Source organism: Choristoneura fumiferana, chromosome 2, assembly GCF_025370935.1.
Source record: "Choristoneura fumiferana chromosome 2, NRCan_CFum_1, whole genome shotgun sequence".
NCBI lineage: Eukaryota > Metazoa > Arthropoda > Insecta > Lepidoptera > Tortricidae > Choristoneura > Choristoneura fumiferana.
This window is the reverse complement of record NC_133473.1, coordinates 22,598,120-22,625,941: the sequence shown is the minus strand read 5'-3', so window position 1 is coordinate 22,625,941 and position 27,822 is coordinate 22,598,120. Positions and strand designations below refer to the sequence as shown.

The window sequence follows — 27,822 nt, the reverse complement described above, 5'->3', positions numbered from 1 at the left end:
ATGATCTACACACGACTCTACTGCCAAGATAATAAGAGTGTGTAGATCAATTTAAAGCACCGGCGTAACCGCTCATACACTTCTGCTGCTGACAGTACATTGTAGATCTGTTTTGAATAAAATACATACACCTCGTTGAATTTTTGCCGGATTTTCCCGAATCGGTGGTGGATTTTTTGAAATGCATAAGTGATTGTTATATATAGTCTAATTCGAATAAAGATATTTTGACGTTGACTTTGAAAAATACGAGAAACAGACATGTCACGCGAGGTGACTACGCATTCATAGTAAAACTAACAACTTGAATGTGCAAGTGTACCCACAATAACATTTATATTCTTCTTATTAATTCTACGATGGGCACGCTATGGGCGAGAAGCGTGTCTCAGCATGGGTTATACATAGAACAGACACTCACTGGTGGTGAAGTTCCTGGAGGCGTAGGCGGCACTCTCCTTGTCGTGCAGCAGCGTGAAGGCGTGCAGCTGGTAGGTGGCGCCGGGGGACAGCTCCTTGAGCGTGTGCGTCCAGCCGGCGCCCCCCGCCGCGCCCCCCGCGCCCCCCGCCGCCGCCCCCTCCGACGCCTCCACCGTGATGTTGCGCGCGCCGCCCTCCGCGCGCTCCGTCAGGGGGATCACCTGCGACACACCACATTCAACATCCCAGAGATAGACCAAATGGAGATAGGGCAGGGCAGATACTAGATGGCGTTGATGCTAGTCACAAATTGTACCTACTAGAGACTAGCCTTACATTTTGTATGGAATCACAGGCTGCGTTGCCACCAGACATGTAGGTACATACGAGAAATGTATTTTTCATGAACCAATAGAAAAGCTTCATACCTATCTTGGCACAGCGCATCTCTAGTGGAAACAGCTTAGCGGAGCGAGGATAGCTTAAATGAAGCGTTTTTATTGGTTCATTCATGATAAACACATTCCTCGCAAAGCATCTCTGGTGGAAACGCAGCATTATGTAATGTGTTTTGTGACAATAAATGATTTTCATTCTTTCTTTACTCAATAACTCCGTCAGCTTTCGGCGTCTACGTTAAGAGATAATTACCATTTAGGGCTATTCATTTCATAGTCAGATTTAATATGCTGTCACTGAAACAGTGAGCTATCTTCGGCGTCACCTAAACCTACCATCAGATGAAATATAGATCAATCGATGATCAATTTTAATCTAAAATAACTTATTAGAACATTAGTACCGAGAATATCTACCTGTTCTGTTTACTGTTGGTCTATCCGTGTTATTACACTTTAATAGGCTTATAATAGCATTATAGCTTTGTTTACAACTACAGCGCAACTACTTGCATCATCAAAGAAATGTTGATATCGACATTCGATGACAAAGAGGTGTACATACAATGAGCACGTCAAACTGCTGTTAAAGATAATATATTTAAGCAAGCCTATAAATGCAATTTGATATAACTATGTACTGTCAAATACAAAAATAAAATCCGAAGCGAGCACAATACTCAAAATCAGAAATAAAAACATTAATAACAAAAAGAAAAAAAAGCCTTCGTAAGGCTGCCGCAAAAGTATGACTGGGGATTTCCTGCCGTCGAGGAAATTCTTTGAATCACTTGTGAAGTTGTGATAGCCGCGTCGCTTATAGCTACATATAACAGGATATGGAAATTACTAGTTGTGTCTAGAATATTAATTACACCACTGTCGAGCAGAGCCTTGGACACGCCTAACAGTTGCACAATAGAAGCATCAGGCGGTACCCAGCAGCTAGTCTAATACTTTGTAAACACGTGTTTTACCATTTTCCGGGGTCCGTACCATTTTTGGATCTTAAGATAGGATCATTTTGTTGTCTGTCCATCTGTCCGTCTATAAAATACGCGTGTCTCCAACCTTTTGCACACTTCCATTTGTTCTAGAAACTTGAGGTAAGTATGCTCTTATAGCACAACTAATAAGAAAAGTCTAAAATAATAGTTATTTATGTGGCTGGTGCATAATGAGAGGCATTAAAGTACGAGTGTGGTTTTCATAATAAGATCACACGAGTGTTTTAATGCCTAATTATGTATAGCCGCATACATAACTTTATCTACATGCATATCATAAGTTTTCTATAATATGTTCAGATATGGCCTGTATTTTGACTTTGACTTTGACTTTGAATAATAATTATTATCTACATGCATGTCATAAGTTTTCTACAATATGTACAGATATGCATTGTTAAAAAAAGTATTACCGATACTTACACTACACACACTACACAGTACACTGTACTTTAATGTGAACATTAAGATGTACCCGCAGATACCAGGTTTCTTAATAAAGGCCATTTGATAGTCGTTTCTGAACATATAATAGGAAAGTTATGATATGCATGTAGATAAAATAATTTATTTGTCTATATGAGTATCAGTGCTTACAAGCAGGGTTCTGATAACACTGAATATGGAACCCTCGATGCGCTGTTCAACTCACACTCAACCGATTTTTTATGGCAGCTTAGAAAAAAAAACATTAACGCTGATTGTCATATTGGCACGCCGATAATAGTCTTTATCGTTTAAAGTAGTAAAAATTACATTGAAATGTTAGTTTGTTAAATGTATTGCTTAGTAGTTGGCTGTGGAAATAAAGTCGATCGATCGCTGCGGCTCGTTTACCAAACGCGAGAGCGACAGCGAACGCCCTGGGACACGGCCCTCGATCGCTCGCACCAGAGGGAATCCAAAGAAACGAACTACTACAGCCCAATATGGCTAGCTAGTTCTAGGGCTCATCAGTAAACCCTGACTGTGACAGAGCTAGCATAAAGCATGTTTTAATGGAAGACGAAGCGTTGGCTGGCAGGCCTCCCTACGTGACAAATGACATTGCGAGAGTAGCAGGCAAACGGTGGATGCAAGTGGCGAGTTGTCGTTCATTGTGGCGTTCTAAAGGGTGGGGGGGCTTTGTTCAGCAGTGGACGACTGCCGGCTTAGGCTGCGTTTCCGGCAGAGATGTGAGAGGATGTGTGCCGAGGAATGTGTTTGTCATGGACCAATAGAAACTTGTGCTTGTGGAGAGTAAGACAGCCGGTGAAATTACTGGCACTTGAGGTATCCCATCTATTAGGCCTCTAGGTTGGCAACGCATCTGCAATCCCCCTGGTGTTGCAGGTGTCTATGGGCGGTGGTGATCTCTTATCATCAGGAGACCCATCTCGTTTGCCATCCAGTTATGCCGTCCAGCTATTTTAGCGTGTAAATAGTATGCACAGTAATGTCATTACCTTGAACCGGAAGCCGGTGTAGTCGCCGTGGGCGGGCGGCGCCCAGGCGATGGTGGCCTGCTTGTTGCGCGCCAACGCCACCGTCAGGTTGGTGGGCGGCTCGGGCGCTGCAACACAACCCTCACTTACACCGGTAAATTAACACTTAGGGCCTGTTTCACCACTTGTCGACTAACTTTAAGTGTCAGATAAAATTAATGCCGTCTTTGTTTATTCCGACAAAACAAACAGAGACGGCAACACTGATATCCGTCACTAAAGTTAGTCGACAAGTGGTGCAACAGGCCCTTGATCTCGCGTATAAGTTCGTGCGAGGTGTGGTTTTCTTCGAGCGTTGAACACGCAGTAATGAGCGCGTGTACAGGCCTGTAAGGGCTTATGCCAGAGGTTCCCAAACTTATTTCGTCTAACGCCCACTTTGAAAAACAGTTATTTTGTAGCGCCCCCAATTTTTTTCACCTTAAAAACCTCAGTAACAACATATTAGTCTCGCCTAATGAAGGCACAAAGGTGAAGATTTTTTCTGGGCCCCTTACCGCCCCCCTCTAGGCCTCCAGCGCCTACAAGGGGGCGTTATCGCCCACTTTGGAAAAGACTGGCTTATGCCAAAACGGGCATACACTCGTACGCGCAGAAAAAACGCTAGTTTGAAAGGGTTGGAAAATCATTTCCCCAAAATCGTTATTTCCTAGTAGCAAAATTTTAATTTTCGTTTTTTCTTCCCAAATGTTTTTTTTTCAAATATTGGTTTAGGTTATGTTAAGTTTGCATCGGCCGAAAAAACAAAACTACACAAAAGTAGGAGCTCCGCGTGAGCTCTCTAGCTTTTGCTACTAGGAAATAACGATTTTGGAGAATGATCTAACCAGTCTTCATGTAGGTACCGTGGTGGAATCTTTTCATAATCGATTTCATTATGGGATTTTAGTTTTCTGCTTTGGTTTTTTACTATGCATAATTGGATGAGGAAAACTGCAGAAATAATTGAAGCACATTAATTATTTTTATAATTATGACTAATTTTCCAGGAAACCAAGACAATAAATAGTACAAGCCAAATGAGGGTGTCATTATCATAATGACTACTACATTTTTGAAGATTAAATACTTCGAATAATAATTCTCTAGAAGCGTAACTAAGCCCGAAAAAATCATTCCACGGAATACCTAATGCGGCGGGCGGGACTTAAAATACCCACCGCGCGTCGCGCCAGTTCGGCCGTAAAACTTGAGTCGTGCAGTCGCTCCGTGGAAAGTTTCGATTAAGTTTGTAATTGTGTTTTTACGCTAATCAATTCAAAAAATATGCCGTCATGTTGTGTGAAGTGGTGTAGAAGCCATTCAGATATGAAATACACAGGTTTCAGCTTTCATGCCAGTAAATAAATATTTAAAACACCCTGTTTACTTGGCGACCCTGGAAAGTGTTATGCAACATGTACTTAACTAAGATTATTTTTTCCATGGAGTATAATAACTCTCACGTGATATGCTCAAATAAAATATGTTTTTTTCTAGTATGAAGGATGATATCATGCATTAAGTATTACAAAATGCTCTATCTAGTATGCACTATGCACTAGTAAAATTAAAATCTTCGTCTAAGGCGTTCGTAATCAGGTGTCAACAGCCACAAAAAAAGTTTAAAAATCAATCAAAATAAATCAATAAATCTAAATCTATCTAAATACCTGTAAAGGAGAAATTCTTGTATATTAAACGACTCCACCAATTTCGATGATATTTAGTATGTAGGGGTTTTCAGGGGTGAAAAATCGATCTAGCTTGGTCTTTTATCTCTGGGAAAACGCTTGTTACCGAGTGTCAGCCCGAGCAAAGCTCGGTCGCCCAGGTACTTTATAATTAAATAACAATGCATGAAAAATTATAAAAGGTATCTAGTAAGAGGACAATCGTTTCCATTGTTGCTATTTAATTTCCTCTCAATCGGAGTGAAAAGCAGAGTGTAATACTAGCTTTAAACCCATTTTTCTCTCAACGTTTCTATGTCGGCCCGCATACAGTTTGGCCATTTTATCATATTTTATGTTGTGATTTATCACCACCTGCTGTAATTGTAATAACAAGGAATATTTATTTTCCTTTTTTTTTTATTTAAAACATTCAATAAAAAAATAAACTCGTAAAGCAACCTCTTTATTTTAATGTGATTCTGCATAATGCCATCCACGCATTGTAAGATCGCCCCTCGCTTGTCGCATGGGGGCGGCGCCGACTTTTACGCGGACCAATCGCGGGCAAGCTTTGTCTATGAGTGAGTGTGAGTGCTATGTTGTCATTGCTGTTAGTTTGTTTGCTAATGCTACAAATGGAATCACAATCGAAGCGTTCATTGCTAGCAGTTACGTTTCTTGAGAATTATTATTCGTAGCTTAAATGCTATAAAATGACAACAATTAAAAATAAATGTAAATTCTCCCATCCACTTTCTACTTCTGACTGTAGTTCTATCTGTACTGAGCATCCTTCTAATAAAATTGATGATTGATTAGTCCTGTCAACAAATAACTTACCGGTGATAATGGTCTGATTCCACGTGAGCAGGTCAGCGAATGTGGCATTAGAGTAGTAGAGCATGAAGTGATACTTGGTGCCGGGCAGCCCCTGGAAGTTGATGGTGGAGGCGCGCGCGGGCACCGTGAAGTTGGGCGCTGGCGAGCCGTGCGGCGGACGGTAGTCCAGACGGTACTGGCCCGCGCCGCCGCCGCCGCCGCCCGCGCCCGAGCCCGGGATCTCGATCACCAGGTCCGCGCAGCGCCCGCAGCCCCACGCGCCCTGCAGCGACATACCAACTATTGCACACACTAACATACATAACATCTGTATTTTTAGGGTTCAAAGTGAAAATACTGAAAATGGCTTTTGATTGGGGTAGATGGACAATGTCTTTTAGCACCCTTTAAACCGTCTCCTACCATGACTGCATGATGCATGGCGGTGGCTCACTGGAGCATCTTGGAAATTTGCTTTTCGCACCCTCCCTCCACTTGATTGTAGTGCTACTCACCAACAGATGTCTAAAGATATTGATTCACTTGCTCTGGTCTTGGATCAACTCTAGATTATAACAATTTTAGCATTAGCAAATATAAAGAGTAATTTATTGCACTGATTTGTATTTCGTTAAATCATGTATGAACCTTGAAGTGATTTATTTATGTAAAATGTGTAAAAACTACATTCCTACAAACTTTATTTCAAAAGGATGTTAAACTATGGTGAGTTTATTAAGTAAATTGGACTTTTTAATTCAATTTGATAAACTTAATATGCAGATGGTTTTTTTTAAGTACCTACAGCCACAGAGGTGATGTTTATGATAGAGTTTGATGTTCAAATTACAATAAGTCCTTGATAAAGGACTTTGGGTCTTAGGGGGTAATAAAAAATACACTTGTGTGCAGTCATGACCCTGGTTCAGTCAGGTTGAGCCAGCTAGTACAAAACCATTACATATCACATACCGAATTGATAAGATATTTTAATAAATTGTTGTAGTTAATGGACAATAATTATTGAAAATTAATGTTAACAATAGTTTTTATTCGCAAAAAATATTGCTGTTTACCTTCTGGTTTTGTCAATAAGAATACTTAACACATTATGTTTACTTTACTTGGGAACGAAACCGAACAATAGAAATGGCCCGCGAGAGCAGATGCTGTAGGCTGCAGGCTGTGTTGACATTGTCACAGATTTGGGGGTACGAGCGCGGGGCATTCATTGCGGGGGTTAGACGGCCGAGGAACTCACCGCCAGCAGCAGCAGGGCCAGCGCGCGCGCCGGGGCCGGGGCCGGGGCCTCGGGCCGCGCGCGCGCCGCCCGAGCTTGCACAATCGACCTCTTCCACATCATTGAAGGCGACTTGAACGTTTCACACGACACTTTCTCTTCCTCACACCCGACGTATCCGTGCGATAATCGCATTGTGGCTCATCTGATACCGTGCACACTGCTGTCATATCATCGCGTCTTAAAATTATGCGACTGAATCTATCTCGATAATACTAAAATACGATTCTGTTGTCGTACGCCATTTCACGACAAAAAACTAACTGTCTGTCTTGTCTGCCTGACAGTTTGCTATGATCTAAACATCGATAAGATAAGGTTGATCCTGCATCGATTTTCGAAAGATATCGATTTTTTATCAACATTTATCAAATCTCTATTCGACAGCATAGTATTATACAGTTATTGACTTGTGGAGAGTGTGGCCGCACATTTGGTGCTAAAATCGGATACGTTAGCCAACTGAGAGCACATCAGCTCAGCGACGCTCTCAGCGTTAGAAAATAGTCGCTGAAGCCGAATACGGCTAGGAGGAGATGAGATGATGATTATACCTACAATACAATACAAATATTCTTTATTGCACACCACAAATCAATACAAAAAAATCTATGTATTACACATACATTCAGGGTAGACAATAAGGCGGTCTTATCAATTAAAAGCGATCTCTTACAGGAAACCATTTGCGTACATAGATCTTAAAACTGTTATTTTTTGTGTTGGCTTTGCGTTTGCGCATGTTACGTCTTTCGAAAGAAAAAAATAATAAGTAGGTATTAACTTCTCATATAGTCATCAAATTTGTCAACCAACAAGCATACACAGTCAAGTCAGATATCAAACAAAAGAATTTGTGGGCTAGTGAAGCTTCAAAAATCTGCCGAATAGGCATAATTTTTTTATTACTGCCTTATGCCCCAATAAGATGATAATTTTGACCAATAAAAATAAATCAACCAAATGACAATAGTTTTCCAAACCTTCTTAAATACCAGCTTAGCTATATTGTGTTTTTGCAAAAATTATAATTACTTAAGATAAAATCTTACCACACAACCCGCACAATGCACAATGTCTTGCATGTTTGGAACTGTAAGTCAAATTATTAATCTACTCATTTTTAAATATACAAATAAATATATGCCAAAAAAGTCACTACTTCAAATTTATTGTTTTTTTTTTAGTTTTTTTTCTTCATCAAGTTGTGGTATTTTATTTAATGAATTACTGCAGTGTTTGTTTTAGACTATTACACAAAATGTTAAAAGACTTTACTTTTAAATTTACTTATGTTATCGATTAAAATATTGATCACTATTCTGGGCCAACCCTAATCTTTGACAATTAAATAAAAATGACAGCGGAAATTCACCGTCTTAGCAAAAGTTTTCACCGCTAGCAAGCTTACAAAATTAATGAACATGTATTTAAGGTTGTTTAAGAAAATATTTATTAACAACATCAATAAACCTCAGATAATATAAAATTAATTATAATATATTTAGTTTTATTTCATGTAAAATTTAGTAGACATGATGTTTTATGTGGTTTTATGTTATGGCGTTCTTAACCATGGCCATACTAATAAAAACTTTGAAACATGTATTATTTTTATTTACAATAGTTATTATTTGCATTGTATTGTTTCTTTGTGCCACATGCGTATAGTAAATTTTTGTTCCAAACTCTGAAAATAAATCTTAGTCTCGATTTGGACCACTGACTACTCCTGTCAAAGTCAAACAGTAGTGCCAAAATTAAGCGGCAGACTGGTTGGTTAGACGCAGACGCTAAAATCGCAAAGCATTATAAGCATTGTAATTATTGTAAGCAGGCTGCCGGGCTGCTGGTTATTATTATTTATTTGAGGATACCTTTTTAATCATCAAGCAAAATGTTGGACACTGTCAGTTGGAACCCAGACAACACGTTAAAAATCCTGATAGCCTCTGATATTCATCTGGGGCACCAGGAGAACGACCCGGTGCGCGGTGAGGATAGCTTCGTGGCTTTCGAGGAGGTGCTGTCGCAAGCGGCGGCGCGCGACGCGGACCTGGTGCTGCTGGGCGGCGACCTGTTCGACCACGCCAAGCCGTCGCCCGCCTGCATGTACAAGTGCACGGAGCTGATCCGGCGCTACTGCCTCGGCGACCGGCCCGTACGCGTCGAGCTGCTGTCCGACCAGCTGCAGAACTTCTCGCGCTCGGTCAATTACGAGGACCCTAACCTCAACGTGTCGTACCCCATCTTGTCCATCCACGGCAACCACGACGACCCCGTGGGCCAGCGCGGCGTCAGCTCGCTCGACATCCTTTCCATGACTGGGCTCGTAAACTACTTCGGCAAGTGGAGCGACTACACGCAGGTGCGCATCTCGCCCGTGCTGCTGCAGAAGGGCTCCACGCGACTCGCGCTCTACGGCCTGTCCCACCTCAAGGACCAGCGCCTCGCACGCCTGTTCGCCGAGAAGAAAGTGGAGATGGAAATGGTGGACGACAGCAACGACTGGTTCAACATGTTGGTGCTGCATCAAAACCGTGCAGACCGGGGCCCAGGAAATTACATACCAGAAAAAGTGTTGCCAAAGTTCTTGGACATGGTCGTCTGGGGGCACGAGCATGATAGCCTTGTGAGTCCAATGAAAGGTGAAAAGAATGATGATTTCACCGTTGTCCAGCCGGGCAGTACCGTGGCCACATCCCTGGCCGCCGGGGAGGCTCTTCAGAAGCATTGCGCTCTGCTAGAAATTCACGGAACGAGCTACAAGGTTCACCCCATACCTTTGAAAACAGTGCGGCCCTTCATTTTCAAGACCATCGTGCTGTCCGAAGAGGACCTCGGGGAGGAGGAAGTCAATGAAAATGAAAAAGTACAAGAGTTCCTGAGAGGCAAAGTCAACGAAGCCATAGAGGAGGCGGACAGGCTCCGCAGCGGGGACCCGAAGCAGCCCGCCCTCCCCCTCGTGAGACTGAGCGTCTTTTACGAGAGGCCCAGCCAGGACTTCAACAGGATGCGTTTCGGGCAGAATTTCAACGGACAAGTGGCCAACCCGAACGATCTGCTGGTGATGAAACGCGAGAAGAAGTATCGCGAGCGCAAGGAGGGCGGCGGCGACGCGGAGCCCGTGGACGTGGCGCGCGCCGCGCACGAGGCGCCCGACGTGGAGGCGCTGCTGGGCGCGTACTACGCGGCGCTGGGCCCCGCGCGCGCGCCCGCTGTGCTGTGCCCGCGCGCCGCCACCGAGGCCGTGCGCGACTTCACGCTCAAGCACGACGACAGCGTGTTCCGGCGCGTGTTCGCCGCGCTGCGCCGCCGCGCCGTCGACGCGCTCATGGACTCCACGGCCGAGACCGACGACGAGATCACGGACTGTCTGCGGCGCGCGCGCGACGTGCTCGACGCCACCGAGCTGGACCAGCTCAAGATGCTCGTGGACCTGCACGGAGCGCCCGCGCCCGCGCCCGCCGCCAGGGGCAAGGCGCCCGCCGCCAAGGGCAAGCCCGTGGTGGTGCTGTCCAGCGACGACGAGCTGCTGGAGCCGCGCGGCGGCAAGGCCACGCGCGCGCGCGGGCGGGCGGCGGCCCGTGGGCGCGGGCGCGGCCGCCCGGCCGCCTCGCCCGCGCCCGAGCCGGTGCCCGCCCCCGCGCCGTCTCCGCAGGAGCGCCGCACGCCGCGCCGCGCCGCTCAGAAAAACTCCTGGCTGTCCAACGTGGCCGCAAATCGCGCCAACAATCGCTCCTCGAGCATGGACGACTCTGACTAGCGCCCAGATATCTGATAGCTTACTTAGCATAAGAATAATTAATATTTAGGTATAATTCATTAATTATAAGTAGTACGCGGGATGTCCCGATCTGGCTTGACTGATGTAAGTTAGTTGGGTACATTCAACAGCAAAAGTGAATGAGCGGTTGTGGTGCTTAAAATAATCTGAATTATCTTATTACCTTAGCAGTAGAGTCATGTATAGATCATTTTGAGCACTGTACCCGTTCATCTACTTCTGCTGCTGACTGTAGGTATGTATCAAATTGCATAAAAAATATGGATAAAAAGTGTCTTAAAGTTAATCCAGAATATTTCACAAACTAGTAGTTAGTTTGACTAAACACCCATGTAATTTTCTGAAATATTCTTGAATGATTGAAATTGAAAGACAAGACATCTTTGTTGATCGTTTGATATGATATATCTGAAGTTAATAAGAAACCAAACCTAACCATCTAGTTAATACTTATACGAAAAAGTATATTATATCAAATGATTATCAGGGATTTATCTATTATTTGTTTAAAAATTTGATGGGTTTTTGAGACGCCCAAACAAGTTAGCTGATGAAGCCTCCCATTGTTCCCCCGGCGAGCGGCGAGCCCCAGCTTGTGGTGTTCATTATAGTGTATCGACAAAATAGTACTATAAAGTATGTTGTCTATATTCATTTCCAATGATTTAAATTTGTTTAAATAATAAAAGTATTTTTGCCCACAAAATTATTTCAATGCCTTCAATTTACAATTAAATTCTTGTAAATATAGCTCCCCAGATGCAGTCGATGACTCCACTAATATCGAGAAATTAAACAAAAGCGTTTAAAAAGACCAAAGTTGAAAGACCCATTCTTATTGAGAAACAATGCATTGCAGATGAGATTAGAAAATTAACACTATCGGGTTATCCATAAAAAAAACTATGCTCAAGGAACAGCTAGATGCAGGCACCTATCAGTTGCTTCCATCCAACTGCCTGACTAATAATGATAATGATTTAGGGTCGACCCACACGTTTCACAGCCACACCGACCACCTCACGTCGCAGCGACAAAATGCGGTCAAACAGAAACAGTGGTAACGTGTGAATAAATGTTACGATGTGGTCGGTACGGTACCACTGGCGCGGTTGATAATAACGGCAAAATGAGATATTTACGTACGCGTATTTGTACTATTATTTTCAATACAAAATATGCGTCCGCTCACGTGTTGTGGTATGTGTGAAGTGAATCGACCCTTCCAGCACAGGTTTTTTTTCTGATCTTGATAGAACTTTTAAATTTGAGTACTTATGTATGTTCTGTTATTACGCAAACAGTCAAGATCAGACTTTTACATTTCATCTCATTTCATATTCGATTTGCGGGTTCCTGATTATGCTTTTACTTTGTCTAAAATGCAGTGGCGTAGCTAGGTAACCTAGGGCCCTGGGGCAAATAAAAAAATGGGGCCCACTGCTATCAAAATACTGGTAAGGTTTTTTGAAGTAAAATCATTATATATACAAAACTTTAAATGCTAAGCCTTTATCAACAGCTGCAGAATTTGAGGACTGCCCTGCCTAGCCCCTTTGTAGCTACGCCACTGCTAAAATGTCATGTTAAATAGGTATCAACTTTAATTTGGCACTTACGAGTAACAGAGTAACGAGCTAAGCATAGCTCAAAACTTTTTTGCCCCTCTAGCTGCATTTGAAGACTAGCAGCTACAGTGTAGCTCCGATCGCTTGGCTGCACAACCTGTGTGACGACGGGCAGACGGCAGACTGCCGCGTGTGAGAGCAATATTGCTCCCTTTGGACCTTTTGGGTACCGAACCTAAGAAGTACCATCAGCAAAAAAGCTCGTGTTACCAGTTTTTTCACCTGTTGCTGCGTACATTTGAGGGCTAGATTTTTTGCCGCTCAGTATAATTTATCGAGTCCAAGATGACATTAAAATGAAACAAATGTTTAATTCGAAAGTTCTATTCAGTAAATAGTACAAGTCGAAGAAATATTAAAATAAACATTATATCTTGATCAGAAATACATGACACCCCTGGGTCCCTGATGAGTTTTGATTTGACCATGTTGTATTGTAACTTGCAATTAACAAGTCGATAGAGAGGTATTGCAATTGCCGAAAAACTTTGATCAAAGATTTCCAAATAAAAAGGATATGTCTCTATTGAGGTGCTGTCATGTATTTTTAACTTATCATAAAATAAAGTAACAAGACAATAATTAGTACCTAGTTAGTCTTTGTGGGCCAACCACAGCGCCACATGGTGCCACATAGACGTACGAGTTTGAGTTCGTGTAATCGTAGCTCACAAGTCACAAGAGGCGGCCACACGAGAGTGGTGCCGCGGCGAGCTACAAGTAAGCGAACTTGCTCGTAACTACAATATCAGCCACTTTACTCACAATTCAAATTTGGTTGTATAAAAATAGACCTCATGTTTTTGCTTTAACAATTACTATTTATCAGTCATTTTTGTTTTTATTAAGAATATTTCCTTTTGATTCACTAAACTAAAAGGAACCGTGTCATAACGATTTAAAAATGCCTGAAGGGACTTGAGGAAATAGTACCATTCCACCACGCACGAAGTGGTGCGGTACGAATAGAAATCTTTAACGTTAGTAAAGGAGCAATAAAGAAAAGTACTAGAAATTAATGAGCTCATAAACATCTACAGGTTATAGCAGAAAAAAGGGGAGCGGAAGTTGCCTCCGCCCGTCTGAACACGATCAGTACAGGTCAAATATTCACATATTTACTCATTTACGCACTACAGATTAAGCGAACAAGTTTCCTAGAGGAGCTAGAGTACGATAGAAAATAACAAAATAGAAGAATACGCATTATAAAGGAACTAAAGTCATAAATACATTAATCTTCTTGGCCAAAAATACAACTAGCTGGAATGGCACTTGTTTGTCGCACACCGCGCCTCAGTCCGGCAGGCGCTCGAACGCGACTAACGTTAACATCAGCTTTTGTTAAAGTTAGGTGACTTAGGTGCATCAAGTTCAGACGACGACGACGACGATAGCCAATGTCCAACCAAGGCCTAATTGCATAACAAATTACAAGCAAATAGTATTAGTGAATTTCAATATGAAATTGCTAATACTATTAACTTGTAATTTGATATAATTGGGTCCAGCCGTCAAGTCAAAGGGATTTGATGACAGGCTTCACATTGGGTACAGTTATAGTAACTTAGTGCAATTCACGCTTATACATAAAACATTTTTTTCGTCATTCCATGTAACATTATTATTTTTTCATATGCTAACTAAAAGATTTACAAATTATTCTAAAGTGTTATTTAAACACGATGAACAATGGCCTACGACACGGGCTTATTGACATAGAAGACAGATTACACATAATTAACATAATCATTGACTATTGTGAACTGGTACAGTTCATAATAAAAATGTTTATTCTTACTTTAGTTGTTTTATTGAAAGAAATAAGGCCATTTATATTTCAGGACTCTTGTAATCTAGTTTCCATGACCAGAAGCCCCGTGCGGCATCTTAGGTTTCGGATTCATTTTAATACAGGTCCGAAAGTACAATAAAAAAAAATCTTAAATCACCATCTATGCTTTACAAAAACTTAACAAGAAACAATATACGATTTTTGTGTTAACATTATAATAGCTTTAAAGCTGTCATGCTGTACATTAGAAATATTAGATATATTAATAGCTTCAACCTGATCAGAGTCTTATCGACTGCACGCTCGCGATGAAACCGTTGCTTCAACTCGGCCGCACATCGCCGGTGTGACAGAAGGCTCTCAGGCTCAGGCGACCGCTAGGTTGGCGTTCCCGTTCGGCGTGGCGCGTTACAGTTCGGTCTTGAAGGTCATGGAGAGGCGCAGGTAGGCGAGGGCTTCGGCGGCGGCGGCGGCGCGCGTGGCGCCCGCGAACACCAGCGGCGGCGAGGCGGGCGCCAGCCGCAGCAGCGCCAGCGGCTCCCCGCGCTCGGCCGGCAGCTCGTGCCAGCTGGCGGCGAGCCCGAGCGCCGCGGCCGCCGCCTCCAGCGAGCCCTCCGCGTCGCCGGTGGCCGCCTCCAGCGCCGCCGCGCCCAGCGCCAGCTGCTCCTCGTCTGCGCACAAACACATCATGGCAGCGGACATGAGACACGAGCCGGTTCTCGAAACATGCTTCAATTTATTTCAAGAAATAATTATTTTTTGGGATTCGAACCCAAAATATAATTATATAAAACAATGACACATCTAAATAATAAAATAAACAATAATGACTATAGCCCAATAAAAGAAGTTACACAAAAACGACGCAAAGCTATACTCGGATTATGCTATCAGAAAATGGTCGTACCTAAATAAAAATTGCTTTGTAGTTTTAACTCAATAAAGTCTGTGGGAGTGCAAGAAGTGCACTGCAACCAGGCGCAGATCTCCAGGCACATAAAAAATAGTAGGTTGTACAACAAGAGCATAAAACGAGCCATTTTACCCAAGACGTTCATATAGCCACCCGAGCCGGTACGGCGAGGGTGGATAGACACGTCGAAGGGAAAATGGATTTAATGCTCGAGTTTTACACTCTGCTTTTCACTTCGATGGTGAGGAAATGAAATAGCAACAGTGAAAACAATTGTTCACTCACTAGGTAAATTTTATTTTTCATGCATTACTATATAATTTTTTTTCAGTTTTAGTGATTTATTTTGATTGATTTTTAGTTTTATATAAATAAAAAATGTATTAAAAAATATCAAGAAACTTCTTTGTTTGTGGCTGTTGACACCTAATTACCTTGGTCTTAGACGAAGATTTTATATAAAAAGTCATTTTATGCCGCCTAGATCCAGCATAAACACCAACTTTGCGAGTTGGTGTTTATGCTTTTTTCACAAAATTTAAAGTTTAATACAAGCTTTTTTTGCTGACTGTACTTTTTGTTGCAAGTATGCATTGCCACCCAAACTACATTTGCATATCAAATTTCAAGTGAATGCTATTAACGGTTGAAGAGTTCCGTCCTGCGGAGACGATACTGGCTGGACTACCAGGATGTCACTACTAAATTATTGTATTGTCACGCGCTTTACACAAGTATTCCAAATTTCAAGTCAATCTGACTACTGGAAGTTGGTCATATTTAACTAGCTAGATTTGATTACACACAGATAACGGGACAGGTGAAACTAAATAAAAACTTGTAAAAATGGGTTAGTGCAGAGATCCATCATCATCATCATCAAAGCCTAGTCTACTTGCTGGGCACAGGCCTCCTTTCAAAATGAGAGGGCCACGTTTACAAGCGGGCCCAGTGCGGATTGGGAACTTTATACACACCATCGAATTGCTTTACAAGTGTGTGCAGGTTTTATCACGTTGTTTTCCTTCACCGTAAAGCTCATGGCCAATTTTGCAAAACTGAAGAGATGCGAGCCCAGGTTGGAACCCACGATCCTCTGCTTGAGAGACCATAGGTCGAACCATTAGGCTGCCACAGCTGTAGAGATTGCGGTTTCAAAATTACCATTTTACTGGTGAGCATAGCAAATTTGCTAAAACTTATGAGAATACATAAAAATATCGACATCATTTCAGAAGTAAAATAGCACTTCTATTAATTCCTATTTAACCCCTCGTGTTTCGGGTGTCTATGAGCGGCAGTGATCGCCTTCCATCCCAGGTGACCCTCATGCTTATTTTACTAGCGGGGGGGGGGCTTTTTCCCCTACGCTGCCTCCGGACAACGGAAAGATGTGCGAGACGTGTATTCGAACGGCAAAACAGGGCGTTGGTGTCAGGTGGAAGGCTAGTGGTCCAGTACCGCGGTGTTGCAACAGACCCAGGTGGTAGTCTTGCACGCGCTGCTTGAGGTCGGGCCGCCAGGCCGCGTCGGCGCGCGCCGCCACGTACCGCTCCATCGCGCGCTCGTGCGCACGCGCCAGCGCCTCCTCCTACACACACACACACACACACACATGGGGCAATCAACTTTTAGGGGCTGTTTCACCACCCATTGACTAATTTTATTTCACAGATGTGATGCCGTCTTCGTCTATCCGAATAAAACAAACAGAGACGGCATCAAGTTTATCCATCTGATAAATTTAATCAATGGATGGTGAAACAGCGGGCTAGTGTTGTTATTCTGTCCCCGTAAGTCAGCAGACACCAGTGATACGCTTGCTTAGGTAAATGTTTGCAATATATACCTACAAAAAACTTGCTTAGGAGATGAACCATGAAGGGACTGCCTTAAAACTGCCATAAATTCTAACATTCAGTGGATTTGTACCCCACAAAATCATACTTCTAAACAGTGACCTGAGAGTTAACTTGTTTAAAAATTGATAGACCACTTATTTGGCTGATGGTACCTTTTCATAACCAATTTCGGTATGAATTCTTTGGCAGCTGTATGCGATTTCAACATGATATTAGTAGAACAAGGGTACGTGATTCAGTTATCTCGTCAGTTGGTGCGGGTTCCGCTCCAGTCATGGTGTAAATCTTCAGCATTATGCTGAGCCAGTGTCCTATTCACAACCGCAATGACACATACTTTCCTACGTGTTGTCTATTTGGTGTCTTGTGTGTGAATAAATGTGGGTCCTCGAGTGGTGTCAGGTCAGCGTACCTCGACGAAGTCGTGCGTGAGGCGGGCGAGGTTCTCCCTCAGATAGAGGTAGAGCTGGTGCGCGGCGCCCTGCTGCGCGGCCTTCTTGGTGGGCGCCGTGTGCGCCCGCGCGTGCGCCCCGACCGCGCCGCGCGCCGTGAAGCGCCGCGCGTGCGCCGGGCCCGTGTCGCCCTCCAGCGTGTACACCGGCATCGGCAGGTGGTACTCCTCGCACAGCTCCTGGGGGGGGGACCGACGGGGTATTCAACGTGTCAACAATTCTATCTATCTGTCATAACTCCGCTAGGTTAAGTCGTCACGTACACGTGCTGCTGATGCGAGAACAACTAGCGGTGGTGCCATCATTCAAATTACTAAACTCTCTTCCTTTTGATTTCGGCTACATTATAACAAATCAACTTTGAAAAAAATAACTCTGCACCGCATACATATAGTTTTAAGTGTGAACCTTCAGTAAAGCTTTGTAGCTTTTGGAGGCGGCGGCAGCGGCGGCGGCTGCGGCGGCGGGGTCTCGGTCGGGGCGGCGGCGGCGGGCGCGTCCCCGCTGCCGTAGGGCGGCGGCACGGGCAGGCCGGCGCCGGCCAGCTTTTGCAGCATGAGGCGCGCGGCCTCCTGCTTGGCCTCCTTCTTGGAGCGCGCCGTGGCCGTCACCACGTGGCCGCGCGCCGAGCACCGGTACTCGAACGTGGCCAGGTGCTGCGGCCCGGACTGCGACAAATTGTTCACATTTGAAAGAGACAAAAAAAAATTTTGTATCCTTACAAAAAATTGAAATATACAACTAAAAATTTACCCATCACGGTCGCGAAATGGTCCCAAATCAGCATAATGCCGCCCTTGTGAACGGCACTGGTCTTCCTTTGGAACCATTTGACCATGGAAAATTATTGTGGAGTAATTCACTACATGAATTATGGAACATTACTTGTAACAAACTTAATACTAGAAAGTGGTAACTAATCCCTTCAGTTCTGGCAAATTTCAACTAAAAATAACTTTTTGCCATATTTGCTTTCATTTTGACTGAAAAAAGCTTGTATCTCAAAATTGATACTTTTCTAATTGAACTTTACAAACATTATTTCAAACGTCAAATTTTGTTGACGTATTGATTTGAGATACGAGATTTTTTCAAAGTAGCAACGATATTTGGTTTGACACTACGTCTAAGTCACTACAATCTTGACAGAGTGCTTGTGGTTCTTGGTTAAGGACCAGTATTGATCTTCATGACAACTTTTGGGAGAATGGTGTGGTGGTTTCACCTTGCCACCATAATAGAGCCCAGAGTTGACACTACCAGCAAGGCTAAGAAGGATTTGAAAAATGATTCAAAGTTGTTTAACAAAATTACAGCTGACTGCAAAATAGTTTCCAAACAAGAACTCTACAAATGTTCATTTATACACAACAGTTTCAGGTGATCAGGCACCAATTTTTTTTATTCAATAATTAATGGAGGCTATTTATAGTTGCTGTTTTTTATTAAAATAAAATCATTTATTATCAGGCGTTTAACATCCATAGATGCCAACATTACAATTAATAGAAATAGAAAGGGATTCCATAAAAATATAATTGTCACCCTACTAACAGTTTAGTTTAGTCTATGAATTTACAACCTCTTTCTAAAGCTTGATACTTGTCTTATGAGTAAAAAGTTGTTGTGGCTAAATGCATCTTAGAATCATGAATAATGACATAAGATCTATAACAGACAGGGAATTCCCCATAGATGTTGATGTACTTTTCTTCTATAATTAATGTAGGATGACCATGTAAATAACCTAGTGGTTATTGGTTCCAACAATGTAAAAAATTATTGCTTGAGACCTCACCTATTGAATTCAATTTAGGCGGGACAACTTGGACGCATTCAGAAACGACTGGCAAAACTTAGCTGCCGACAGGGGAAGTTGGAAATCCGAGGGAGAGGCCTTTGCCCAGCAGTGGGACATAGATGGCTAACCAAAAATAAATATTTTTTGATTCCTGATCACTAATTGAAAATCATTCTGTATCTTATAATTATGCATGTATCCTAAACATGACAACACAAAACGGCATTTTTAGTGTAAGCTGATATAAGCCCTATAACCCAGATGAGATAACATGTAACAGCATAACCTCAAATTCAGTTACAAAGTGTCTTGTCTAGCTAGAGTGTAAAGCTGGGGTACTTTGACCCATTTGAGGGTTACTTTAAAATTAAAATTAAGTAAATTTTAAATTTCCGGTCCTTTTATATTTCCATTGTAGTGTCCACTCTTGTTTCTGATGTCCGTTCAATTATTCAAAGTTGAACTGGAAAAGCTCCCTTTAAGGGATAAGTTCGCAATTGTACTTTGCTTTGTTAACTGTTATTTTCATATGTTTTATTTACAATAAAGAGTTATACAGTACAATACTTTGGCCCATATCAGAACCACATACAAATGTAAAATAAAAAAATATAAAAACATGATTGATCAATTTTAACACCAACCACATGGCCAAGAGCCATATTCTCAAAGCAATAATACAACCAGAACAAAGTTAATCCCAAGGGCCAAAGTTACCCTTCAAGGCCAAAGTACCTCGACCTTACGGTATGCATGTTAACAGCATAGACGAGGTAGTGATCAGTGCTCAGGTAATAAAACTTCTATAAAAATAAAGGACAATTACTAGATAGTCCACTAGTATGTTGTTTGCAAGGAGTGTGGTTTACCTGTGCGATGCACTCATAACTGGGGTTTTCCGTGTACTTGACCATCAGCTCCTGCAGCACCGTTATAGCAGTTTTCATCATCTTGCTAGAAATGTTGCAAAGAAAGAATCATTATTACTAGACATTTCAAACCTTTCTAATGTGTATATAAAGATAACACAAGTGTCATTATTAGTTTATAAGTAATAAATAAGGTAGGTAATAAACAAACTGTCGCGAAACCTGATAGACAATAAAGCAAATATTTATAAAGATCAATAAATTTATATAGTTCAATCTAGGTTTTACCTGGCTGCCTGAGAGCTGCGTGGCTCCAACGATCTTCAGTTTAGATTATAGGGTATGATTTTGAAAACGTAAACTTCTATCTGCCGAAAGAATAAAACATCGAAATAACATAGAATATTTGGTAACTTCGTATATTATGTTACTAATAAGATACTTACAATTTTAACGTGTTGGCAAAAAAGCTTAGAACGATTATTGGATTTCTTTTCTACCCAAATATAAAATAATATCCGAAATCTGAATCGAAATAATGAATGGATCTTGGCTGGCACTGGCAGTTTGACTTAGTGTTGCCAACGACTCGGAACCTGATATGCCGTTTTTCACAGCTTGAGTAGCCTAATGTAGCCAAATTTGAACTGAGGTCGCCTAAAAAAGTATTCTGTTATTCCAGATCAGGTGTCAAATTTCATAAGTAAGGGGCTGTAAGATTAGTAAGATATGCAAAATATTGGTACTGAAGCCTACACTACGCTTGGTCAGTTTTATTGTTATTTTTGCATGTTATTTTCAATTATTTATTTATTAATGTTATAAGCCATGGCGGTCGAGTGGTTTGACCTATGGCCTCTCAAGCAGAGGATCGTGGGTTCAAACCATTGGCGTATCTAGGGTTATTTTTCAGGGGGGGCTGGCCTGCATTTTTGTGTGAAGATATCAGTATTATAGAATTTGGAATCGGTAGCCCAACATCCAGGGGTGGGCACTAGACCATACTGGGGTGGGCACGGCCCACCCGGCCCACCCTCTATATATGCCTATGGTCAAACCCTGGCTCGCACCTCGGAGTTTTTCGGAATTCATGTGCGAAATTACATTTGAAATTTACCACGAGTTTTACGGTGAAAGAAAACATCGTGAGGCACAACCTGCGAAGAAATTCAATGGTGAGTGTGAAGTTCCCCATCCGCATTGGGCCCGCGTGGGAACTACGGCCCAAGCCCTCTCATTCCGAGAGGAGGCCTGTGCCCAGCAGTGGGATGTATATAGGCTGGGATGATGATGATTTTAATAATTCGTCCATACTTTTCTCTTTGATCCCACTTAAACTCTACATTGGTTGGGAGGTATTTTTTTTTCTTGTGCTTCTGTTAATTTGTCTTGTGATTCTCTCGTTTAACTACTATAATGACCTTGTCCTTCAAGTAGCCTAAAAGGCGACCAGTTGCCATTTAGAATTTTACGTCGCCGATTTCCATACTGAGTAGCCTAATTGGCGACAAATTGCCTACGTTGGCAGCACTGGTTTGACTTGACAGCTTGGGTTTTTTTTTGTTTTGTGTTCTGTGGCAAACAGTATTGCCAACTAGGGATGTCAAGAAACTTCGTAACCGTAACAGAAATTCTCAAAACTCACAAAATTTATCCTTTACTGTAATTTAATCCGATATAAAAGTTTCAAATTATTTAATTTTTTTTTATTTCATTTATTTGCATATCATCAAAATTATAATATTAATACAGTAATTATAATAACAACATATCGGCCTCTTTATTAGTTTACAGATTGACACTTGCGTTGAGACGGCCAGTACTTTTATAGTACATTGTGTCTTAAGGGCGGTAAATAAGGAATTACAAACGAAAGTCTATTAAAAGCCCGAAGTCGAAGACTGAGGGCTTTAATGAGTCGATGTTCGTAATTCTAGTACCGCCCGTGGGACATACAATGTTTTTCATCACATTTGCGAGTAAAATGTAATATTTCTAAAAGAAAAATAGAATTGTTCCAAATATTGGCGATACCTTAGGCTGCTCTCTTGGCAGCGCCGCCCTCCCCCTCCCCTCCCGCAGCATGCGCCGCAACGTGCGTGTGCATGTGGTCCTGCAGCAGCGCGCGCACGGGCACGGCGCCGTAGTATCAGTACGCACATTGACTCATTTACCGACCTTGGGCTTCATGACAAGAAAATTTGTACGCGCAATGACTCATTTACCGACCACGGGTTTCATGACAAGCACATTAAGGTCGAGGGTTTTATTTGGGGGGTTGCAACCAAGGTAGCCTGCATGTTACGACACTGTTTACGAGCAAGTGTGATGAATAAAATAATTTGTTTTTTAAATTTTATTACACTTAGATAAGTTTATTCGAAGAAGCAATCTAAAGCAAAATACTTGATGTTTGTAGCGTGACAGGCGACGTCAGGTGGGTTCTAGGTATGTTCTAGGCATCGATATATAATGCTTCTAGGTTGGTTCTAGGATAGCGTACATTGATAGCAGTATTTAATTTGTACGAAAAAAGGAAAATTCAAAGACTCCATTATTTTTAAACGTCACTGAGCGCCTGAGTTAATGTTGTTCAGATTGACGAGGACGATCTATGTTTTAATTTATTGCTCGTATTACAGGCCAAATTCAAATGACGTCATCGGCACCAAAGTTTCGCTGCCTGTTAATTATTAAGTACATACAATGACATGTTCAATTACAGCTTTCTAGTAAGTACATACCTAATATGTCTCTGAGCTATGCTCTGAACTTTGATTGAGCCCTTTAGCCATCCCCCCCCCCTTTGGATTCGTTATGGCTGGAAGGGATTTCAAGTTATAGGCACAGTTTACGCCACCATCAGATGTTTTAGAGCAGCCAAGGTGGTCAATAAAGGTATCGGCACATAAACTCTATTATTTAGAATTCATTTTTCCATATTTTTTGATCACCTTGGCTGCTCCGAGATATTGATGATACGTATTTTTTAAGTTGATTAAAACTTGAACTACATTTACTGTGCCTTAAACTTTAAAGGGATACGACTCCCCCAAAAGTTATCGCATAAGACAAGTTGCTAAATAATCTTTTTTTGGCGCTAAGAAAGTTCTTGATTTTCAGGGGAAATCACTAAATTGGTAACACTGCTTCCATATATCAAAGACAAAGGAATTGAGCCCATACAGCTGTAAGACTGAGGAAGGTCTAGCTTTATTGTTATTCATCTTTCTTCCGTAAAAAGTGTTGAAAATAATGTTTTCCAGTTTCCTCCTTAATCAAGCTTCCAACAGTGGTAAACTAGTGCTGAAAACGCATCAACTGACTTGTACAAACACAAACGTGGGGAGCTCTATGAAGCGGAGCTCGTATAGACTTTTACTTTACATTGACTTTACATCTCATACTTGAAAGAGAAGTCTTAAGAAAGATATGTGGCTCACTCACACACATCATCATCTCATCATCTTATTTATTGTACATGTGACGCCCTCTTTAGGTTACAGCTTGGTTACAGCAATATTATTTACTTAGTACTTAGCTTATTATGGTAGGTCCGCATTTTTGTGAGTTTATGTATTATAAATAATTATTTGAAGCATTGTATTAGGTATTATAGCGTATAGCTTCCACTATTTCTGACTTTTAAACTCACTCTCTTTCGTTCCCTAACTGCAACCTAACTGAATCTTCTTATTCGCTCAAAGGTTGCGAGGTAGAAATCCCTCAAAGTTCGCCTATGCCTTTCAGTGTTTCTTAATTGTGTGTTTCATTGTTTTTGTAGAATAAAATGTAAATATTACTGCTTGAATCCCACTAAATATTATATGCGAAAATTTGTTAAGTCTGTTTGTTTGTTTGTCTTCACGTCTAAACCGATAAAGATGAACCGCTGAACCGATTAAGATGGAATCCGGTATACAGATAGTTAAAAATATAACCATGACATGACATGACATGAATCAGAATATTAATGTCGCTCGGGGACGTCTTTCGTTTCATGAAGATCCAAAATGACAATGAGAAACAAAAAGAAATCGATCTTTTGTTTCGTGAGCGACCGATGCGTACCGTAGTCACACCAATTTGCCACACTGGTGTAACCTACCGTTCTTTTACCCGAACCCGAACCATATCGTCATGTCAATGAACCCTTTTGACCAAATGTTACGGGGAATTTTCACTCTGTGTTATTGTGTATGTTGGAGTGCCTCACTAAAATAGGTAGTTATTTCTTAACTACGGTTGTTATCTTCTTCGAAGTCATAATATTTCTGTGACTGCCAATTTGGTGCCACAACATATTTACCTTTTTATTAGGTATAAATAATTTAATTACTTTCAAACAATAAAAAACACACACGTCTAAAAAATAATTTATAATTTGTTTTGACATTCTCGTCTGGTAATTTCCCTCTGGCAGCGCGCGCAGAGCTGCGGCAGACGAGGCAGCGGCGGCGCTGCGGCGGCGCCGGCCGCAGCAGCTCCACCAGCTCGAACATCGTCAGCAGCAGCATGTAGGCCAGCATGAGCCACGCCACGCCGCGCACCACGCCGCGCGTCGTCTCCGGCGTGGGGAACGTGCGCACGCGACGCCCCATCGCACTACGCCTGACACTGCGCAATACCATATACATACGCTGAAGTGACAATTTTCACCGAGATGCGACGCTGCACATTTTTTTGAGAGAACACGTTGTCACCGAGTAGCACAGAAATCCGAGTAGCTATGTCACTATCTCTCAATGAAACCTGCAGCGTTGCGTTGCGTCGCGTCTCCGTGTGAATTGAGCCTTAAATAGAAAAATAAGGGCTAATGTATTGTATGATCAGGGATTTTATGGAGCTCCGTATTCGTAACCGAAACTCGAAAGTCTCGAAACCCCCGAAACTCCTCGAACCCGAGAAAAGAGCGAACTCCTACCTATTTAAAAGGCCGTCAATGCACTTGTGACTCTGGTGTGACCATGGGCGATAGACCATCAGGCTGTCCGTTTGTTCGTTTGCTCTCTATTCCATAAAAAAAATATCGGATATCCGGAATAAAAATCTCTGTTTGTATCCGAGTCCGATAAAGGTTTCAAATAATTTAGGATAGTAACAGGTTTTGTTTTTACCAAGTTTAGCCGACACTAGAGGTAAGTAAGAGGCACATTCATAGGGCAGATTGACACCCTATTGGCGGTTTTGTATGTAAGTAGCTAGGTACAAACGTATATAGGTAGTTATTTATTGATATGTTTTTAAAGCGGGAGATTTTGTGCGCGTTTTTGTTTGCATGTATGACGAGTGAGTTGTCGTTGTTATCCCTTGGTGCTTGGCACCCGCAGAGCCGATCGCCCCCTCCACCCCCCCTTTAAGCCGCTACTGGGCACATTGAATACAAACGTTGAACTCGAGTGGTCCCTGTGAGCGGCTCCGTCTGACGAAATCCATGTTCCGACTTAAACGCCGCGCTCAAATCGAAACTAGAGCTATCCTACAATCAACTCGAGCTCTCAATCAGCGAACGAAATTAATAACAGGTTCGTAAGTAGAAACTGAGCATACCGTAGGATCTCAACTCTTTACCAGTACCTTTTACTCTACCATTATGAACTCGGAAGCTCAGAATACACTCTCTGAACCTATTATGATGAGCGACGTTGATTTCGTGTGTCGAAGTCGTAAAATGTAGCGATTGAAGCTTCGGAGAGATATTTTTAAAATAACTTAAAAGTTTCCAGTTCCTACGATGAACGTTTATTCTTATAAAATTAAATAAAATGACACAGGGATAGCGATAAACGTGTACCTACTTGGCAGACGAAGATGCGGGCATTATACATTTTATAGGCGCGCGGCTAGCAATGACAAACGTCACAATATTTCTCGCAAGGTCTCACTAAATGAAGCTTGAGGTCTGATGATCGTATAAGCAGTTAGATGGTGTCACATCCACCGCATACGGTGACGGTGCTAAAGTACCTGTCGCGCAGTGATCGGTCGGGCGCGGGTCCTGCGCGCGAGCACGCGGCGCAGGTGGCGGCGGCCGTGGTACAGCAGCCCGTGCACGAACCAGATGCAGGCGTAGAGCAGCAGCACGCGCACCACCGCCGCCGGCGACAGCGCGCCCAGCTCGCCGCCCGCCGGCGCCCCCGCGCGGAGCGACATCGCGCCGCTCACCGCCTCACGGCCCGGCCTCCGCTCCGCATTGCTGGCGCGGCCGAACACGGGACATTGACGTGACTGACAGCTGTCGTGAGGTATGATGCTGATCGCTGTTTAGGAAAACGTATTAAACGGAGGTTGCGTTTCTTTGTCTATGTAAGTATGTCGCTCGCTGTGCTGGCGTTCCGCTTACAGATGCATGCATTAGGCTACGTTTCCACCAGAGATGTGCGAGGATGCGTGCGAGGAATGTGTTTGTCATGAAAGGGCATGAACCAATAAAAACGCTCCATTTACCTATCCTCGCTCCGCTGTGCTGTTTCCAGAGCTGTGCTGTAAAACCGTGTAATTGTTGCTGCAGCATGCATAGCAACTCCGAAGTTTCCCCTTAATTTAAAACCGCCTCTCTGATGGATCTGATGAATGTGAAGTGTTATGCGTAGGAGGTGGTAAATAATACGCCAGTTGTACGTGTGCGTAACAGAACCATTTTATTCAGTAAACCTTAGATTATCCTCGTGCCTACATCCTTCCTTTGGAAAGGACAAGAAATAATTATAATTGGACACTGACGGCCTTTGTAAAGTACACAGTGAAAAACTAGTAGGAAAAGCCGGAGATTTTTTCCTCTATTTCTCTGGACATTTTAAGTTCTAAGCAATATAATTTGAAGTTTCAAAAAATATTACAAAAAGTACCTTTGGTAGGCAGGAGGCTAAATACATTACGATTGTCGCTGGTACAAGTAATATGCGTTTATGTAGCAGTAAACTATTGTGTTACTGCTAAACACTACAAGTGGCCAATTGCCCTACTACACCTCACCCGAAAGTCTATTCAAATGAATGGATGAAGTACAACTAGCATCGATGCCGGCAGTCATTCTCAGGAGGGTGCATTGCATCTTGCATCTGCATATAGGGAGGTGCGTTATGTATCTTAGTCTTGTTAGATGTATTTTCTTTTATTTCAGGGTGGTGTAATTATCCCCAGCCCATGATCATAACCATAGCTTTCCCCGGATTAAAAAACCGGGTTAAAAGGGAGGCTAGTCCTACGGGTGCGTTCTTCGTCTTGCGGTGTGGTCAGCTCACTCCCCACAACACATTCCTGACCGGACTACAGGACGCTGGGCGCATCCAGTGTGGTAAGGCTCAAAGCTTTAGTTAGAAACCATTTCGTACTCTAATTGATTCCAAGTTAATTGGTGAATTAGAAATGTTCAGAGTACGTGCTGTATCGACTACTTAATACCTACCCACGTAAAGTTCCATGGTGTCGGCAGGGACGTTTTACGATTAAGGTGAAAGGTGGTGCATAGCAAAGCAAGTGTAATTGTGTTTGAATTGATTCGAGCAGGAGGGCGGGCGGCAGGTGGCGGCGTCGCGGCGGCGTGCCCGCGGCAGCGCGCGGGTGAGCGGCCGCGCGCGGCACGCGACGCGCGATGTGGTCAGCGGAGCGCCGCCGCCGAATGTAGGCCGC

General features: G+C 42.7%; 3 protein-coding genes and 1 pseudogene across 3 annotated transcripts; 1 reads left to right on the top strand and 3 right to left on the bottom strand.

The window, feature by feature from the left end:
- Window positions 1-363: 363 nt before the first annotated feature.
- Window positions 364-7,377, bottom strand: LOC141445352 (tyrosine-protein phosphatase 10D-like). Its single transcript, XM_074111191.1, has 4 exons — window positions 7,045-7,377; window positions 5,805-6,066; window positions 3,271-3,377; window positions 364-641 (listed from the first exon to the last, which is right to left on the bottom strand). The coding sequence occupies exons 1-4, from the start codon at window positions 7,216-7,218 to the stop codon at window positions 399-401; spliced, it is 786 nt and encodes a 261-aa protein (XP_073967292.1). The 5' UTR covers window positions 7,219-7,377; the 3' UTR covers window positions 364-398.
- Window positions 7,378-8,813: 1,436 nt separating this feature from the next.
- On the top strand, window positions 8,814-11,576 carry mre11 (double strand break repair nuclease mre11). Its single transcript, XM_074111430.1, has one exon. It carries the CDS (start codon window positions 8,981-8,983, stop codon window positions 10,847-10,849), a length of 1,869 nt encoding a protein of 622 aa, XP_073967531.1. The 5' UTR covers window positions 8,814-8,980; the 3' UTR covers window positions 10,850-11,576.
- Window positions 11,577-12,806: 1,230 nt separating this feature from the next.
- LOC141445351 (protein Loquacious-like) lies at window positions 12,807-20,776 on the bottom strand (annotated as a pseudogene).
- Window positions 20,777-24,643: 3,867 nt separating this feature from the next.
- Window positions 24,644-27,670, bottom strand: LOC141445588 (uncharacterized). Its single transcript, XM_074111429.1, has 3 exons — window positions 27,599-27,670; window positions 26,158-26,450; window positions 24,644-24,807 (listed from the first exon to the last, which is right to left on the bottom strand). The coding sequence occupies exons 1-3, from the start codon at window positions 27,612-27,614 to the stop codon at window positions 24,796-24,798; spliced, it is 321 nt and encodes a 106-aa protein (XP_073967530.1). The 5' UTR covers window positions 27,615-27,670; the 3' UTR covers window positions 24,644-24,795.
- Between the last annotated feature and the right edge of the window lie 152 nt (window positions 27,671-27,822).

Coding starts and splice junctions, on each gene's coding strand:
- LOC141445352 (XM_074111191.1), bottom strand. CDS start 7,218: ATGCGATTATCGCACGGATACGTCGGGTGTGAGGAAGAGAAAGTGTCG. Junction 6,067..7,044: donor TGGCCCTGCTGCTGCTGGCG/GTGAGTTCCTCG, acceptor ATGTCGCTGCAG/GGCGCGTGGGGCTGCGGGCG. Junction 642..3,270: donor ACACCGGCTTCCGGTTCAAG/GTAATGACATTA, acceptor GGTGTGTCGCAG/GTGATCCCCCTGACGGAGCG.
- mre11 (XM_074111430.1), top strand. CDS start 8,981: ATGTTGGACACTGTCAGTTGGAACCCAGACAACACGTTAAAAATCCTG.